The 17,817-nt window shown below is 46.2% G+C and overlaps 1 protein-coding gene across 7 annotated transcripts in view; it reads left to right on the top strand.

The window, feature by feature from the left end:
- LOC125151377 (RAD52 motif-containing protein 1-like) overlaps positions 1–10,612 on the top strand; it is a 58,993-nt gene extending 48,381 nt beyond the window's left edge. For all 7 annotated transcript variants that reach the window (XM_047832240.1, XM_047832243.1, XM_047832242.1 and 4 more), the window contains 6 exons: positions 2,012–3,819; positions 4,201–4,305; positions 8,454–8,503; positions 10,045–10,099; positions 10,179–10,321; positions 10,423–10,612. In XM_047832240.1, coding sequence (XP_047688196.1) covers positions 2,012–3,819; positions 4,201–4,305; positions 8,454–8,503; positions 10,045–10,099; positions 10,179–10,321; positions 10,423–10,525 — 2,264 coding nt within the window. In that variant the 3' untranslated portion in view covers positions 10,526–10,612. The remainder of the gene's footprint in view (positions 1–2,011; positions 3,820–4,200; positions 4,306–8,453; positions 8,504–10,044; positions 10,100–10,178; positions 10,322–10,422) is intronic.
- The last annotated feature ends 7,205 nt before the right edge of the window (positions 10,613–17,817 follow it).

Raw genomic sequence — 17,817 nt, 5'->3', positions numbered from 1 at the left:
GATAAATTTGTAATTTTTTATTTTATTTTTGGTTTAACTTTTATTTTTAATCAACAATGATAATTTTTTAAAATATTTATTCAGTTTTGAGAGAGAGCATTCACGTGCGTGAGCTGGGAGGGGGCAGAGAGTGAGTGAGGGGGACAGAGAATCCGAAGCAGGCTCTACACTGACAGCAGCAAGCCCCATGAGGGGCTGAACTGTGATATCATGACCTGAGCCAAAGTCGGATGCTTAACTGACTGGGCCACCCAGGCACCCTAACAATGGTAAATTTTTAAACTAATGATGTCATTGCATTATTTTTACTCATTCAGAGTTCAGATCCCAAAATTTCTAAGAACTATTCCTTTGTTAAAAGTCAGATTCTCAGTTACATTATTAAGTCAACTACCCCAAAATGAAAACCTGTTCACATAGTGCATCACAGTTTATAAGCTGATTTTACGTGCGTTAGGTCTCAGGTGCCCTTTGTCTTATAGGACAGGTGGAGATACCTGTTTGCTTATTTTGTTGTTTTTATAAGTGTGTTAAGAGTACAAGTGATGCTGATTTCTGAAAAAGTTATATTTGGAGCCTCTGTGTTTCTGTTCCCTAACCAGAAGCTGCTACCCAACCGTTCTAACGGATGAGAGGGCTCTTCTATTCTTGGGCTGTCCAACTCTTGTTCTGAATCTTAAGCTTTTCTATCCAAAACACAGGTGCTTTTAGGTATTTTTCTGTTCTTAGGTTTTATTGGCACTAACTTGGTGCCTTCCAAAATGTGCTTTTGCACCTGGATAGCTTGAATATGGGTCCCTGTCAATGGTCTAGGGCACAGCATAAATTACACTTTGCTACTTCTATAAGTAGTGTTGCTTATTTTCCAAAACAATGTCTTACCAATTATCTTACTCCCTTCTCCCTTAGAGGTGGGCAGAATAGGCATTTTTTTTTTTTTTTAATCTCCTTTGACAGGCGAGGAAAAATGAGATCAGAGGTGCCTTAGCCTAGCACTCAAGTCTCCTCTCCCGTTTTGGGCGCTCCGCCAGCCCCTGCTCCTCCTCTCTCGTGACCTTTATAACCTCCTCCTCTGACTCTCACCAGCACCACTAAAAATACGTTTAATTCTTCTGGAAAAACCCAGCTGCACAGTGCTGTTCAGTGTACACAAGCTGTACGCTTGACCTTCATGTAGTTGGAAGCTCTGGATGGTTCTGTCAGTAAAGCTAGAAATCTGGAAATGAAAGGAAATGAAAGCAAAGTAGGCATTTGACCAAAGTTTCTTTATCCCTTCTGCATTTTAAAACCTCAAGGATCATTCCGTTGATTTTTTTGAACGCCCCACAGTGGCATCTCTCTCATACCTGGAAAATCTCTTAACCTATACCCCACATCTCTGCCCAAATTTAATCAAAGAACCAGGGTGGACTTAACGGGTCTCGTTTTTAGTTTTTTCTGTCTAGAGCTTATGTTACGGGAGGTGCGATATAGGGGAGCAGGGACCAAACAAAGGAATTGGTGGGTGGGCGGAGAGGGCGTGTCCAGATGAGGAGCTGCTAGTGACGGGTGTTGTCCCGTGCATATGTGATGGTAGCAAGAACTCAAGCCCACTGAAGACGTAGAAGGAGGAAGACTCGTGCTCCCTCTGCCCCCGAAGCAGGACAGGGTGGGGTATGTGAAAGCCAGGAGTCGCACTAGAGCTGCACACAGTTTAGCCGAGTATCTTCCAGCCTTGGCTTTTCTTGAGGCCTGGGCAATCGGCCCTTAGGGACCAATGGAATAACTCTAAATATAGTTATTCACACTATGGAATGTTCTGAGGAAATAGCTACTTTTTCAAAAAACATCTTTTTCTCCTTTGGTTGTTGCCAATCGTAGGTCCAAGTTTGAGTTCGTCTCCTCTCTAAATGGCGCTCAAGTATTTGCTGATTCTTAATTTGCTTGACTGGCATGTATGACTGTGCATTGACAAAGAGCTGTGCTATCAGTCTTTCATTATCAAAACTCATCTCTCCTCCTTCTTCGACAGATCAGGAAGTATACCTAAGGAATGCAGAAGGATCATTCATGAAGGTATTGAAAGCTCGAAAGAAGAGCGCCAGCACGGAGCTGACTATTGAGCCAGAGAAGGCATCCTCAGACATAGATCGTGTCAGTTTGTCAGCCTTTATGAATGAGCAGCTAGACTTCAATGACGAAAGTGATGTCATTAGTGCACTGAGTTACATATTGCCTTATTTCTCGGAGGGCAATCTAGAAGACGTAGAATCGACGCTGTTACCGTTCATTAAACTTCTGTTTTCAAATGTGCAAGAGGGAGACAAGCCCGTGGGTCACTCGATGAATGACACAGGGGACCCGTCTCTTAAACCTGGATCCAACAATTCAACTTACAAGAATAAACTGAGAAAACTCTACTTTCTGGAAAATTTGTTAGATGCAGAAATTCAGGAAAAAATTGATGAGGTGAAAAACAAAGAAAAAACGGCCATGCTTATACATTCCAGCCTTTTAGGTCCCAAGTTTAAACGTCAAATCTTTTCAAAGAAATTGGAAACTGCCCAACCGCAGGAGAAGAGCCTAGATGAAGTTGAGAGTGTGGGGAAAAAGTTCCTGAGAGTGAACAAGGTCATCAAGGGCCCAAAGGGCATATGGAAAAGGCACTTAAAAGAACTGAGACGTCAGAACATCCAGAGGAAACAGAACGCCCAGCCGTCTGTGGAGAACATGGCCAAGGAAAGAAGGCTCAGGAGACCATCCCCAGGGGAGCTTCACGTGGCGCACAGGCCCAGCAAATTAGTGGGAAGCTCCTTCAACACAGAGCCTTCGTTCGTAGAGGAGCCCAAGGCAGCGGTCTCTTCTTTCCTGAAGCAATACTCTTTGGGCAGGCCTCCTGCCACCCCCGCTCCAAAATCCCCACCTGACGTGAAAAAAAAATCAAAAGACTTAATGTACAGCATTTTTCTTATACAAGATGCAAATGCTAGAGTTAGAAATATGAAGGCTTCCGGACCAGCCTCACACCCCAGAAAAACACACCGCTTTCATAAAAGTCGCTCCCGTGTGGTCCACAGAACACCCAAGGCCAAACTGAATCGAAAGTCCAGAAAGGAAAGTTCACTCAGTAATAGACAGCTGCTTGCAAAGAGGCCTCCATCCTCTGCAGTCAGGAGCCTCATAAATTCCCCTTCACGAGAGGATTTTTCATCTCCGGGAGAACTGAGTCCTCAGAAAAATCCTTTTCCAGAATTATTTGCTCCTTCAGGAACTTACAGAGAAAACACTACTGTAGAGAACACTACTGCCCAAAATGTTTCTGACGAAAATATTTCTACAGGAAACACTACTGTGCCAGAACAAACCCTCCCTGAATTCACAAACCGTAAGAATCTTTCCACTGCTAATTCTACTGTTACTGCAGACAACTCTATGCCGACCGTTAAACAAACCAATGATACACAATGGGAATACCACAATGCGGGCACTGGCTTGCCCCCAAAAGCCACAGGCTTCCCTGTGTCAAAGCTCTCGTCCTCAGGTGATCTGTTTGAAATTCAGTTAAACCAGCAGCTACAGTCCCTCATCCCCAACAATGACGTGAGAAGCCTCATTTCTCATGTTATCCGGACTTTGAAAATGGACTGCTCTGAGACCCACATGCAGCTGGCCTGTGCCAAGCTCATCTCCAGAACAGGCCTCCTGATGAAGCTTCTCAGCGAGCAGCAAGAAGTAAAGATGTCCAAGGCAGAGTGGGATACGGACCAATGGAAAAATGAGAATTATATCAATGAGAGCACAGAAGTCCAGAGTGAACAGAGAGGGCAGGAGTCCAGGGAGGTGAGGATAAATCCCTAAATGTGGGGTCTCGACATTTAGGTGGTTTAGGACATGGACCCAAGCACAAGGACCAGGGGCTCCTAGTCCGGGTCTTGTCTTGGCCACATAATTTTGGCTAAGGCAGTGATCTGCCACTTTGCTCATTTAGGAAACAGTGCCGCTGTTCCCAGAGTAGACAAAAAGAGGACCTAACATACAAGATACATAAATTCTTGAAGAAAATGCTAATGATTAAGATTACATATCACATTAGATTTGGTATATTCCTTAAGAACCTATAAGCGATTCATCGGAAAGAATGGGGTTTTAGAGTCGTTAAAGAATAGTTAACTTTCATCCTATCTCTGTTTTCTAAAAAAATTGGTCTTTCCCTTTTTTTAGCTCACAAAAGAAGTTCCAGGCTATGGCTATAACAACAAACTCATCTTGGCAATATCTGTGACTGTAGTAGTGATGGTTTTGATCACAGTTTTCTGTCTCATTGAGGTAAGGAGGACAATTAATTCCGATTCCCAGACTATATTCCTTCTTTATAATAGATTCAGAACCCACAAACTGAAAATCAAAGCCACTTTCCCACCTATCACGACTTGATATCCCTCTTCAGTCTGGAGGACTGAGATATGCTTTGTCCTTTTATTGCAAAGTATATTCCAGGGATTTTAAAAGGAACCCCACTGCCGGGAGACATCTGTGGATCGTAACCAAGATAACAAGCCATTAGCTTGTTCTGAGACATTAGGTCTAAGAAGGCCACAGTTGACATGATAGTAAAATTTCTTCAACTCAAAAAAATGATGTCGATTCGATGCACTCGCCAGGCAGCCTCCTACTACCACTGATTTCTTTCCTCGTTGGCTACAATGATGAGAGAGAAATAGTCTTCAGCTCCATGGAGCTATCAGTCATCTTGGAAGAAAGGGCATGGCTTAGAGATAAAAGTGTCATCTTGTTGATTAATTAGATGTACCCACAGCTCTCTCCTCCACTTCGCAAGGCATTGTGTAAACAGGTTCAGTTAAAACCCTGCAGCTAAAATCCTGCATCAGGCTACTCAAAGCTTGTCATAATTACAGTTGCCTATTCCTGGAGCTTGCCTGTTTACCCTTTATTCAATTATGTATGAATTGAATATATATTCAATATATTTATTCAAATATACCTATGCTTATTTTATATATATATGTGTGTGTGTGTGTATATATATATATTGCCATCTGTCATGGCAACCCTCCATTTCAGCCAAAGCAGCCCCTCACCATCCCCTAGTCAGACCATGCCCATTCCTACTTTTGTTGGTGACTTTGCCCACTTGAAATTCCTTTATTTCACTCTGCTGGTGGAAGTCCCATGAGCCTTCAAAAGCCAACTCGAGTTCATCTTTCTTCACAAAGCCTTCCCCGAATACTGTAATACTCCTGGACCTAGTCCTTCTGTGAGATTGTCACCATTTCTTAGGGTCTACAGTGACGCATTCCCCTCCCCTGATAACAAAAATATGCTAAACAGTTTGTTAAAAGGCAGCTCCTCAAGAGAGAAATATCAAGGTCATGGATCCGAGCAGAGATATGTAAGGCTTCCTGGTCTATCAGACTTGAGTAAAACCTGACTGGATGTATTAACTGCTAAGGAGAAACATGTCTGTCTTCTGGAGGGTTGGTCAGTAGTAAAAGCATAGAAATGGTGAGGAAGAGACCAACATGGGCAGTGCCCACCTAGCCTTGCCTAAGAGTAGAGATGGCACCTCAGGCAGCAGATGAGAGTCAGGCCCACCAGCCGGGCTGTGCCCGCGGGGCAGATGGATGGATCTGGCTACCTCAGTCCTTTCCATTAAACACTGGATTCAGCTCATTACTTTTCTTCCACTTCTCTTCTCACCAAATAGCCTCCTGATTATACTTCAGTGTGCCACCGAGGCCTGTCTCCACAGGAGGTAATGCCCAATCATGTAGACACAGATGCCCTATCTATGGAACGGATGTTTTCCTTATTGTCAAGTCATGACCTGACATTCTGATTTTGATCAATCCTGTGACATTGGTAAGGTGATATTGCCTCCATGTAGAAAGAAGTGCGTTCTCTCTTGATGAGATCAGAGTCTGATTTCTCAGCCTAAGAGCCTAGGAACTAGCGTGGGGTCAACTTACCATGACCTCTGGGAAGAGAAATCATTGGCCATTGTCCAGTCAGTACTCTGCATCTTGAGGTGGCCTGCAGCCTTTTGCTTTTGGGGAAGTTCTATAAACTCCTATTGCCGTTTTAAATTCCTATGTGGTTTAACCTTGTGTGTATATTTTTTTATGTGGTTTCATTATTTCCTCTCCCTACTTAGATGATACACTTTTTGAGGACAGAGACCATGCGGGTTTTTTCCTGTAGTGGACAATAATGATGTTCAAAGGAAGAGATGAGGCATTGTGTCAATTTCACAATGAGGAATAATGCAACCGAATATTTATGTGAAGTAGCCTACAGAGTCCAGCAATAGACAGATCCGTGGGTGACTAGGACTTTTGAAATGTTACCTTTTAGAGGCGCCCGGGTGGCTCAGTTGGTTAAGCGTCCTACTTTGGCTCAGGTCATAATTTCATGGTTCAGGAGTTCGAGCCCTGTGTTGGGCTCTGTGCTGACAGCTCAGAACCTGGAGCCTGCTCTGGATTCTGTGTGTGTGTGTCTCTCTCTCTCTTTGCCCCTCTCTCACTCTTACTCTCTCTCTCTGTCACTCTCAAAAATAAATAAACATTGAAATGTTACCTTTTAGTATTCAAATCAGTGGAAGAAAATAAATAAATGGTAATAGAACAACTGCTTAATTATTTGGGAGGAAAATAACAACAGATCCCTATTTCTCACCTTAAAAAAACATATTTCAGGAAATGTAAAAAAAGAGAAACAAGAACCCATCACAGTATGAGAAGAAAATAGAATCAATACTTTTATAATCTTGTGGTGAGAAAAAGCTTTGTGACCTGATGCCACATGCAGAAACATTTGATAGATTTGATCGTCTTGTCTGATTTATGCTTGGAATAAACCAGACATCTGATTTAATCCCCACAGTCCTGTGAGGATGATATCACCATCCTTCTTTCATACATAGAAGGGGATCAGCTTAAGGCCCCTGTGGCAAAACCCAAAGCAGAACCCAGCTGTGCCTGCAGTCAGCCTGTGCTCCTATCCCACTGTTCCGTCTCCTTCACGATAAAAACACTGACAAATACTTGAAACATTGAAATTCAGTGAAAGCCCTTGAAAGGATTAATATATTTCATACGAAGAGAGTTTTCTAAATCAACAGGAAGAGGACAAACAATCCGGGGGATCAAGGGGGCAAGGACTACGATGAACAGGAGGGTGTGGACAGTCCGTCACCATATCTGCCTCATGGCTTATGGGACATGGGTCTTGTTAACAAGGCCTTTTCGCCTCATGGTATAAAAATAGTCTCTGATATTTTCTTCTGTACTCTTATAATATTTGTTGTGATTTATTTATTTTTAATCTGTATGGAATCTGTTTGGTGTTTTGGTACGGTCGAGGTAGGGGATCTAACTTTTTTCCCTTACGTAAAGATCCAGTTACTTTAAAATCTTTTATTGAATGGTTCATTCTTTCTTCATGGATCTAAAATACTACTTTTATCTGGACTCTATTCTATCAATCTGGTTTTCTTTTCCTGTATCAGTATCACGCTACATACTTAACTGCAGTTGCTCTGTAAGAACGTATTTTAATGTCTGCTCTGTGATCTTCTTTTTCACACATTTTGTAGCTATGCTTGCACATTTTCTCTACCAAATGTCAGCTGGCCAGTTTTTGTTTAAAAAACTGTCTTGGGATTTGAATGGGATTGCCTTGAATTTGTAGGTCAATTTGAAGGGAACTGACATCTTTACACTATTCTAGGAAAATAGTGTCTCACATCATGTATTCGTTTCTTCTTGATGTCCTTCAGAAGAGCTTTAGTGTTTTCATCTCATCGGTCTTACCCATTCTTTGCTAAGTTTATTCCTAGGTACTTTATGCCTTTTTATTGATAATTGTAAATGGGATAATTCTTCCGTTTTTTGATTAATTATGGAACATAGGAAAGTCATTGAGGTTTACATGTTGATCTCTTGATTTTATATCTAGCCATCTTACTGAATTCTCATATTTCTTCCAATAAAATTTTAGTTGATTCTCTTGGGCCTTTTAGTTTGTCTGTAATTTCGTATGCAACTACGTCTTAGTTCTTCCTTTCCACGAGTCCATTTTTTCCCAGTGCATCAGTTAGGACCTCCTCAACACCAATGAATAGCAGCAGTGATAACAGACATCCTACTCTTGTCCTTGACTTTAAAACAGTGCTGCTGTTTAGGTTTCTGGTAGACACTTTTCTTTTCCTCCTCCCAAGAATTTTTATTAGGAATTATCTGTTGACCGTTATCTGAGACAGTCAGTAAAATGTATTACCAGCTGCACACAAGTTAGGTGTTATTGAAGAGTCAAAGGACTGTTAAACAAATTCCTGTCCTAGGAAAAGTTATCATCTCACTGGGTAGATAAGACCTAAAATGCCAAGGAATGAATAAAGATTTGGAGGGAGTGGTTATTGTGATGGGTAACTGTGATCATGTTTTCTTCCAAAACAGATTCATTCTCATAGAGCAGCAGCCAAGGAAGGTAAAGAAGGAAGCTCAAGGTAAATATTAGTCTGGCAATCGTTAAGGTAGAATTTTCGAACTAGATTTTCAAACTCCTCTATTTCAATCCCCTTCTTTTACAGCCAGGAAATCACCAAAGGCAGAAAGAATACATATTTGGCCTAATGCTTTGCCTGGATCCAGCAAAGTTAGCTGCCCAGCCAAACCCGAGTTAGAATGGGACTGGCACAGAGCACCTGCTCACTAGACCTTTAAAGAAAGATCGTGGGGGGACGGGGGTGGAAATGTTCAGACCCGTTCCTGCTGGCGGTGGGCATCAGGCCTGGCCACAGACCTTCTCAGAGGCTCTGGAGAAGGGATAGGGAGGGCCAAAAGTCGTGGGGTGAAGGGGCTAGTCTTCAAGCATGATGGAAGGTGGAATACATGAGTCCCTCCTATAAAGTGGGGGGGAAACTTCCTTCTTCCTCCTTCTGGTTTTCGAGGCCCCGCTCTCCATTCCCTTTATCCAGACCCAATAGAATTTGAACTGAGAGAGACCTTAGATAATCATTTATCTCTTCCTTTTATAATAATGAGATGGAGAAGGAGAAAAGGAAGATGTCTTGCCGGACGGTTGTATCACTAGTACCACTAGAACCAGAAAGACGATGGTTCCTTTCCAGTTGGACACGTCTCTGACTACACTGTTCCTGGGCTGTGAACCGCATTTTATGTCACAACTCAGTGCACACATACCGTATAGATATAAGTACCTTCTAAAACAAACTTATCATACACTCTGATTCTTTCTGTTCTGTTTTTTTTAAGTTTATTAGTTATTTGGGGGGGGGGGGGGCGTGGAGCAGAGAGAGAGAGAGAGAGAGAGAGAGAATCCCAAGCAGGTTCTACACTATCAGCACAGAGCCGGACACAGGGCTCAATGTCACAATCTGTGAGATCATCACTTGAGGCAAAATCAAGACTTGGGCTGCTCACCTGACTGAGCCACCCAGGTACCCCCTATTCCGTTTGTATTCAAAAAGAGTATTTTGTGTTTTAGCGCTAGCCGTGTGTTTTAAGGTGATTTCACGACTCACTCCCTCATCTGCCTGCAGTGTGAAAGTCAGTGAGCTAGATAACTGCTGGTTGGACTCAGGCATTCACTCGGTGCGATTCATCTCGTAAGGTAAAGCAGCTAGGAAAATAGACACACCTCCCCACCCGCCAGCAAATGATGCCTGGGAGGCTAAGCCTGGCGGGGACTGATGTAAAATGCTTCTAGAGAGAGTTAGGTGCTTCTGCCGTGTGGTCACCCAGTTTGTTGACTGCACAAGGGCACTTGGCCAAGGGCCAGAAGGTGAGCAGGGTGAAAATCCTGCCTATACTTCATGTCAAGTTACATACAAAGGTCTCCCAGGGACACTGTGGGGCCATTATGGACAGACACAGGAAAATTCTGAAAGCCCAGCATGTATGGAATTATTCCTGAGATCCCAGGTCTGTGTTGATTTTGCTTGCTAATAACACCGGAGAAATACATTGTGAGAGGCATGGAAAATGGTACGAATCACTAATTGTCTGTGTGTGTGTTTCCTTCAAGGGGCTTCTTTGGATCTCTGCTGCGTAAGAGATGCTCAAAGGAAAGTGACAGTCAGGTAAATCTGAGGAGGATAAAGTACCGTGGCTGGAGAAGGCAGGGGAAACAGACCTAACATTGTCCTTTCTGTTTTCTAGGAGGGCTTTTTCTGGAGAAGGCGGCCACTTTGGCTTAGGGACATGTACAGACCTCTCAATGCCACACGCAAGAAAAACATGGCACAGAAGCTGCACGACAAGGATTCTTCTGATGAAGATGAGATTTTCCACATGGAACTAGGGTACGTGATTGGGGAAGATTTTCTCTAAAATGAGGAAATTATGAAGAGTTGAATTGTTCCTTTCGAGAGTCAAAGCCTTGGCATTCTTCTCCTTTTCCCAGGGAGCCTGGCAAAGCCAGAGCAGAGAAGGCTCAGGCCACAGATTCCACTACTGAAGAGCTGGGTGACGAGAGTGAGACACTATGTGAGGTTGTCACAGAGTGAACGCCGTCCTGCCTCAGGCCACCTACAAAGTTTACTTTCCGATACTGGCTTCTCAGCATTGCTTATAAAAGACTTGTTTTTCTCATATTGAAACGTATAGATCCATAACCAATTCTAGCCACGTGGTAGGGAACTAAAACGTAAACAGTTAAATATTTATCTACAGACAACAGGGGCCACAGGCGAGAGAAGCAGGACTGAAGCCAGAGTCCCTCGTGGTAGCCAGTATTTCCACAAGACACAGTACGGGCCAAGTAGGGTGAATGGGGCGTCTTTCCCTCGCTTCCCTGATACAGTCAGTCTCTGGAAACTGGAAAACGTATCTTCAAGGGGCTTAGACTATTAAGTGAATTAACAGCTTATTCTGGTGCTCTCTCCCCTGGCTCACCAAATACCAGTTATTCACAACGTGCTTGACCCCCTGCCCGTAGAGGATCATCTCTTTCTGGCCCCTCCGTAAGGTCTTTGGGGTTGCCAGAAAATTTGGATCGCTGAGCCTACCTCCACTGTCGGGCTGAGGCCTGTCTTTCTTCCCAAGAGCTCAAACTCAGACGCAAAATGTGTAGTTGGAAGTAGGGTGTTCCTCAACCTTACAAGCTAGTAGATAGTTCCCATTGGGTTTTTTTGTTTGTTTTCTTTACAAAAAAAAAAAAGTCCCCACCCTCAGAGAGCTGGCAGGGAGATGCTGGAGGGTTAGAGTAAAGAATGTGTGAGAGCAGTAATTACCCAGGACTGCCCTGCTCAGGCCTTTATTTCAGAAAACTTATTGGTGGGGGCACTTACTGGTCACCTGTACCACACTAGCCTCTGCCGACCCCACTGAGGGTCGGATGCGTGCGGCTGGGCTCTCTCCAGTTCAGCCCAGCACCACACCTACCACTGCTTTCCTACCCAGCTCGGATCAGGGCCGCACGATTGCAAGAGATAATGCAGCACAACGTGCAGAAGACGCAAACATCCCTCCACTTCTGCAGAGGAGGGCGTTAACCAGTCACATTTGGGATGTTGGGAGGAGTCGGGGTGCCTGGGTGGCTCAGTCCGTTGAGCATCCGACTTTGGCTCAGGTCATGACCTCATGGTGTGGGAGTTTGAGCCCTGCATTGGGCTCTCTGCTGTCAGCACAGAGCCCACTTCAGATCCTCTGTCTCCCTTTCTCTCTATCCCTCCCCCCAGCTCACACACTGTCTCTCAAAAATAGATAAACATTAAAAATAATGCAGTCATCTATACTTTCTGAGTAAATGAATGACAGATTTTAGAAAAAGGACGTCAGAGTCAAAATACAGTAGTGAATAAAAGAAATCCTGAATGAACAAGGTTTGATAATCTCTTTTCTTAATGTCTGTTTATTTTGAAAGAGCGCAAGGGGGGAGGGGCAGAGAGAGAGGGAGAGAAAGAGCCCCAAGCGGGCTCCGTGCTCAGTGTGGAACCCGATGCGAGGGACTCGATCTTACGACCGTGAGATCACAGCCTGAGCTGAAATCAAGAGTCGGATGCTTAACCGACTGAGCCACCCAGGCGCCCCTGACAATCTCTTTAGATGCCCCCAAATAAATGCTGGTGGCTTAGCGATAGGTGATGGAATATGGCACCAACCGCTGGCCACCAGCAGAGTCCCCCGAGGGGACAGTAGGACTGGGGCTCAGCCCAGCAAGTTTGGCAGGGTTGGTAGGAACGGTTCCAAGCGGAGTGATTGGCCCATCAGTGCCTCTTTGGCTCTATTAGTTTGCTGCTGCTGGGCAAGGACACCTGTTCTCCTGGTGCCTGCTCCCGTTCCCCCAGCGTTTTAGTGAGGATGGCCACCAAGTGTCTGTCTCTGTGTGGTGACTTCAGTGAGCCAACAAATAACTGTGTTGAAAGCACGAGACTAGAGAGTAACAGTAATCGGAAGCAGCAGCAGCAGCTAGTTCACTATTTGCTTACTTGGTGTCAAGGCCTGGGTTGGGCGTGTTGCAGTCTTAATTTCGCCCAACAGTCCGTGAAAACATACTTTATTATCCCCATCTGGCAGATAAGGGGACAGGGCTTAAAGGATGTAGGTAACCTGTTCAGGTGCCCAAAGCCGCAAATCCAAAACTGCCAGGTAGGGGTTTAATCCAGGCCTGTTAGCTCCAAAGCCTGCTGACGGTTATACTGCCCTGCTGCAGGGTGCAGGGGTACAGAGACGTCTAAGCCATGGTTGCCATCAAAGAATCAATAATTAGAACGATGAGGATGGTGGCAGCTACTGTTTGTTGAGCACCTGCTTTGAGCCAGGCGCAGTACCAGGCCCTTTAGTCACTCTTAGGTCACAAGGGCAGAAACTCCTCATGCCAGCTCAAACTCCTTAATGAGCTGGGTGGAGCAGGGGCTGGTGGTGACTTTTTGAATAAGAGAGGTGGACACAGAGACAGAGCTGACAGAAACCAAGAAAACCCATCTGTGCCTAGTTGGGCTTCCCGAAGTGTGGGCCGGGATTCCAGGCAACTCCATTCTCCTGTTTTGGAATATTTCCATGAGCGCAAATGTGGTTCATAAAGTGAAGCCTAGAAAATGTTGTTTCTATAACACTACCTCAAATTTGCACAATACTTATTAGTCTCAAATGCTACCCTGCCATATTTCTTTTAATTTTTTTAATGTTTATTTTTGAGAGAAAGAGAGAGAGAGCATGCGGGCAGAGAGAGAGGGAGACACAGAATGTGGAGCAGGCTCCAGGCTCTGAGCTGTCAGCACAGAGCCCGATGCGGGGCTCGAACCCATGAACCACGAGATTATGACCCTCTCTGCCACTCCTCCACTCGCACTCTATGTCTCTGTCTCTTGCTTTCTCCAAAATAAACATTTAAAAAAATTTTTTTTAAACAACAATAAGCATTTATTCCTCAAAAAACGTCTTTTTTAATGTTTATTTTGAAGAGAGAACAAGAGAGAGAGTACAAGCAGGGGAGGGGCAGAGAGGGAGGCTAGGATCTGAAGCAGGCTCCAGGCTCTGAGCTGTCAGCACAGAGCCCAATGCGGGGCCCGAAGCCATGAATGGTGAGACCATGACCTGAGCCAAAGTCAGACGCTCAACCAACTGAGCCACCCAGGCGCCCCATTCCTCAAAAGTTTTGAGTCAAAATTTCGGGAATAGCTTGGGCACTTCTGCCCCTGGGTCTTTGGTGAGATTCTCAAGATACCACAGGGCTGCAGTCATCTGAAGGCTTGACTGAGTCGGAAGGGTCCACTTCCAAGGTGGTTCACTCACTTAACATGGCTGTCAAGGGGGTTGGAGGGAGGCCTCAGATCCTTGCCATATGAGCCTGCCCACATGCTGTTTGACTGAATGTCCTCACGGCATGATGGCTGGGTACCTCCAGAGTGAGTGATCTGAGAAAGAGAGACAGAAATGACAGAAGGTATCCTTCCTATGACCTCACCTCAGACGGCACAGAGCAGCATTTAGCAGTGACTTAGTCACTAAATCCAGTTCACATTCAAGGGGTGGGAATTTAGACCCCACCTTTTAAAGAGAGAAGAGTCGGGGTGCCTGGGTGGCTCAGTTGGTTAAGCGTCTGGCTTCAACTCAGGTCACGATCTCGCGGTCCATGAGTTCGAGCCCTGCGTCAGGCTCTGGGCTGATGGCTCAGAGCCTGGAGCCTGCTTCGGATTCTGTGTGTCCCTCTCTCTCTGCCCCTCCCCCGTTCATGCTCTGTCTCTGTCTCAAAAATAAATAAACGTTAAAAAAAAAAATAAAAATAAAGAGAGAAGAGTCAAAGAATTTGTGAACATATTTTATTTTATTTTTTATTTTTTTCCAGCACTCATTCAGTAGATCTTTATTTTTTTTCAATATATGAAATTTATTGTCAAATTGGTTTCCATACAACACCCAGTGCTCATCCCAAAAGGTGCCCTCCTCGATACCCATCACCCACCCTCCCCTCCCTCCCATCCCCCATCAACCCTCAGTTTTGTGAACATATTTTAAAACTACCATAGCCAGGAAAACAAACCATTCTAGATATTTCAAACACACACACACACACACACACACACACACACACACGCAAAGGTCATACAAGCAATTGGTGCTCACCACTGGTGGGGCTCGCGGTGGTGAAGGTCAGGGCCAGGGGGGAATCGCACCACTAGCTCTCAGGTTACTTTACCACAGTTGCTTTCCATAGATTCAAAGTTGCTGCTGCCACTCAGGAAACTTCGGGAAGCCACTGCTGGGGTCACTACAGCCCCATGGCCCCAAGCCTGACTGGTGGGGAGTATGGACTCCAACATTCAGCCTGCATGTCTGCTGCTGCAGAGGAGAAAAGCATGGCTTCCGCCTCCTTCCCGCCTTCCGAATTTCACACAGGTACGCTTTATTGGCAGAATTCTGCTGTCGAGGGAATCCGTGAACTATGGTTCGTGGGTGTCCAGGACCTGCAAAGAAGGGGCTAGAAATGGGTGTCAAGAGCCAACCAACATTATCCAGCAAACCCCTCCTGACGGGTGGGTGTTCAAAGGCTTTATAAAAGGGGGGTGGTGTCCACATGGAGTAACCTGGTGGTCGTGTTTCTAAGTCAGAAACCCTGAAAGGTGTCATTCTAGCTGGGCAGCAGGTGAGGCGCTGGATGCTGACGACATACACTCATCCCCAGAGGTGACTGGAGAAGCGCCTGGAGTTGATTCTTAGTTTCATCTCTGGAACGTTCTCACTGGAATTAAAGCTGGATGGACTATTGGCAATGCGGTATCTGAGAAAACATAGCCCCCGTTCAAAAGGGCTGCCAGAGAAAAGATCTCCACAGGGAAACATGATTTCTCAAAATCTAGCCTTTGGACCTCTATGCGCAAACATCCCTGGGATGCTTACTTAAAAAGCTGATCCTGAAAATAATTTAATTTCAAAGGCTGTTGGGGCACCTGGCTGGTTCGGTCAGTTGAGCGACCGACTTCGGCTCAGGTCATGATCTCACGGTTCTTGGGTTTGAGCCCCACGTCGGGCTCTGTGCTGACAGCTCGGAGCCTGGAGCCCGCTTTGGAGTCTGTGTCTTCCTCGCTCTCTGCCCCTCCCCCACCCCCCTGCTTGCACCCTGCCTCTCTCTCAAAAATAAATATTAAAAAAAAAAAAATTAAAAGGCTGATCCTGCACACCTCCCCTGATGAAAATAAACAAAAGCAGACACTACTTAAAGTAATCCAGACAGAGTTCAGTCGGTAACATAGTATTGCAGTGCCGTAGGGGAAAGGGTTCACCGTGAGCAGGCACCCAACTGGGATTATTACAGAGGTGATGGGGTATTTCACAGGGAGAATGAGGGACTAGGGAAGGGAATGAGTGGGGGCTCTATAATCAGAAGTGAAAGATGACAAAAAGCAGGAAGGGACGCTGGCCCATAGGAGACCCATCTGGCTTTGCTGACACTTCTCAAAGTTAAGCTGCTGCCCTCTCACAGAAGCTGGGAGCCAGGGGCCCGATCTTCAGGCGTCGGCTGGACTAAGCAGCCAATCCTTTAGACAGCCGGGAGTTTTGCAGGCAGGCACTTTAAGGGAGGCTAGGGTCCTACTAGGGATGCGGCCACGAGCTGCCAGCAACCATGCCCGTGTTTGTTCAAGTCTTCACAGGCCAAGCAAGGTTGAATCAAGAAGAGGGCTCGGAGGAGCCTGGCGAGCATTTGGAGAAAGAATCTGTCACCCTCCGAACCCACATGCCCACCCCTCCTGAGCCCATCCCCCAAACAGAGGGACCACTTTGACAGGCCTTTTTATGCTCACCAAACTACTGAAGTAGGACAAGGCGGACGGGGAGGTGGGGGAAGCAGAGGTTCTCCGGTGTCTTCAGGGCTGGAGGTCAGCAGGGATCTGCGGGCGGGAGACGAAGGGCAGAGCAGATTGAGGATGACCAGGAGGCTCCACTGGATTCTTAACCTGGGAGTCCCGACTGGTCATGCTGGCCGGCTCCTGCCCCCACGGAGGTCAGGGCCTCTCAGTCCTGAGGAGCACCAGGCACGACCAGCTCTGGCTCCTGTGGTCCTGGTGGGGGTATGTTGTTGAGACCTGGGGGATGGCGTGGAGCACCAGCTGGGGGGCGGGAGCACACTCATTCAAGAAGAAGAAAAGTCCTGAGGCCCGAAGCAGAGGCAGGAATGGTGCTTAGGCTGCATGTGTTCCAGGGCAGCGGCAGAGAGCGGTCTGGCGCCACACTGTGGAGGAAATGAAGATTTCAACAGTACAAAGGCCTCATCTGGATGAGGGCTACATACACCCCAGGGTGGTAGAGCAGGAAAACAGCAGGAGCCTGGCTCCCTGACATAAGAGCCACCGAACCAGCCCCAGATCCAGTACTTAACCGGATTATCATATGAGAGATCAAGAAGCTGCTTCTTAAAAACATTTCTTTTCAATGTTGACTTATTTTTGAGAGACAGAGACCGAGCATGAGCAGGGGAGGGGCAGAGAGAGAGGGAGACACAGAATGTGAAGCAGGCTCCAGGCTCTGAGCCGTCCGCACACAGCCCGACACAGGGCTCGAACCCATGAACGGCAAGATCATGACCTGAGCCAAAGTCAGACACCTGACCGACTGAGCCACCCGGGTGCCCCCAAGAAGCTGTTTTTTAATTTAACCCACTGTTGGGGCACCTGGATGGCTCAGTCGGTTAGGTGTCCGACTTCAGCTCAGGTCAGGATCTCACCGTTTGTGGGTTCAAGCCCCACATCGGGCTCTGTGCTGACGGCTCAGAGCCTGGAGCCCGCTTCGGACTCTGTCTCCCTCTCTCTCTGCCCTTCCCCCACTCAATCTCTGTCTCTGTCTCAAAAAGAAATACACATTTAAAAACAAAAAGAATTAAAGGGCGCCTGGGTGGCTCAGTCGGTTAAGCATCCAACTTCAGCTCAGGTCACGATCTCGCGGTTCGTGAGTTTGAGTCCCACGTCGGGTTCTGTGCTGTCAGCCTGTCAGCGCAGAGCCCGCTTTGGATCCTCTGCCCCACTCTCTCTGCCCTTCCCCCACCTGCACTCCCCCCCCCCAAAAAAAAGGATTAAAAAAAAAGAATTAAAAAAAATTCACTTAACCCACTGTTGTGTTGGGTCTCTACTGCAGCAGCTGAACCTGTACGTGACCTGATAACAGAGGGAGTATCTGTTATCTTTTGCCACAACAGTGCTAACTAATAAACCATCCTCAAAACTCAGGAGGCTGGGAAACCGATTCTCACAGGTTGGCCGTTACCGCTGTACTTTAATGCCCTGCTGGCTGGATCGGCGCAGCTTCTCACTGCTGGTCTTGTCTCCCTGTGTTGCTGCCGGGACCCAGGCTGAAGAGGCAGCGG

Source organism: Prionailurus viverrinus, chromosome E1 (assembly GCF_022837055.1).
Source record: "Prionailurus viverrinus isolate Anna chromosome E1, UM_Priviv_1.0, whole genome shotgun sequence".
NCBI classification, from domain to species: Eukaryota; Metazoa; Chordata; class Mammalia; order Carnivora; family Felidae; genus Prionailurus; species Prionailurus viverrinus.
This window is presented reverse-complemented; position numbering and strand designations above follow the sequence as displayed.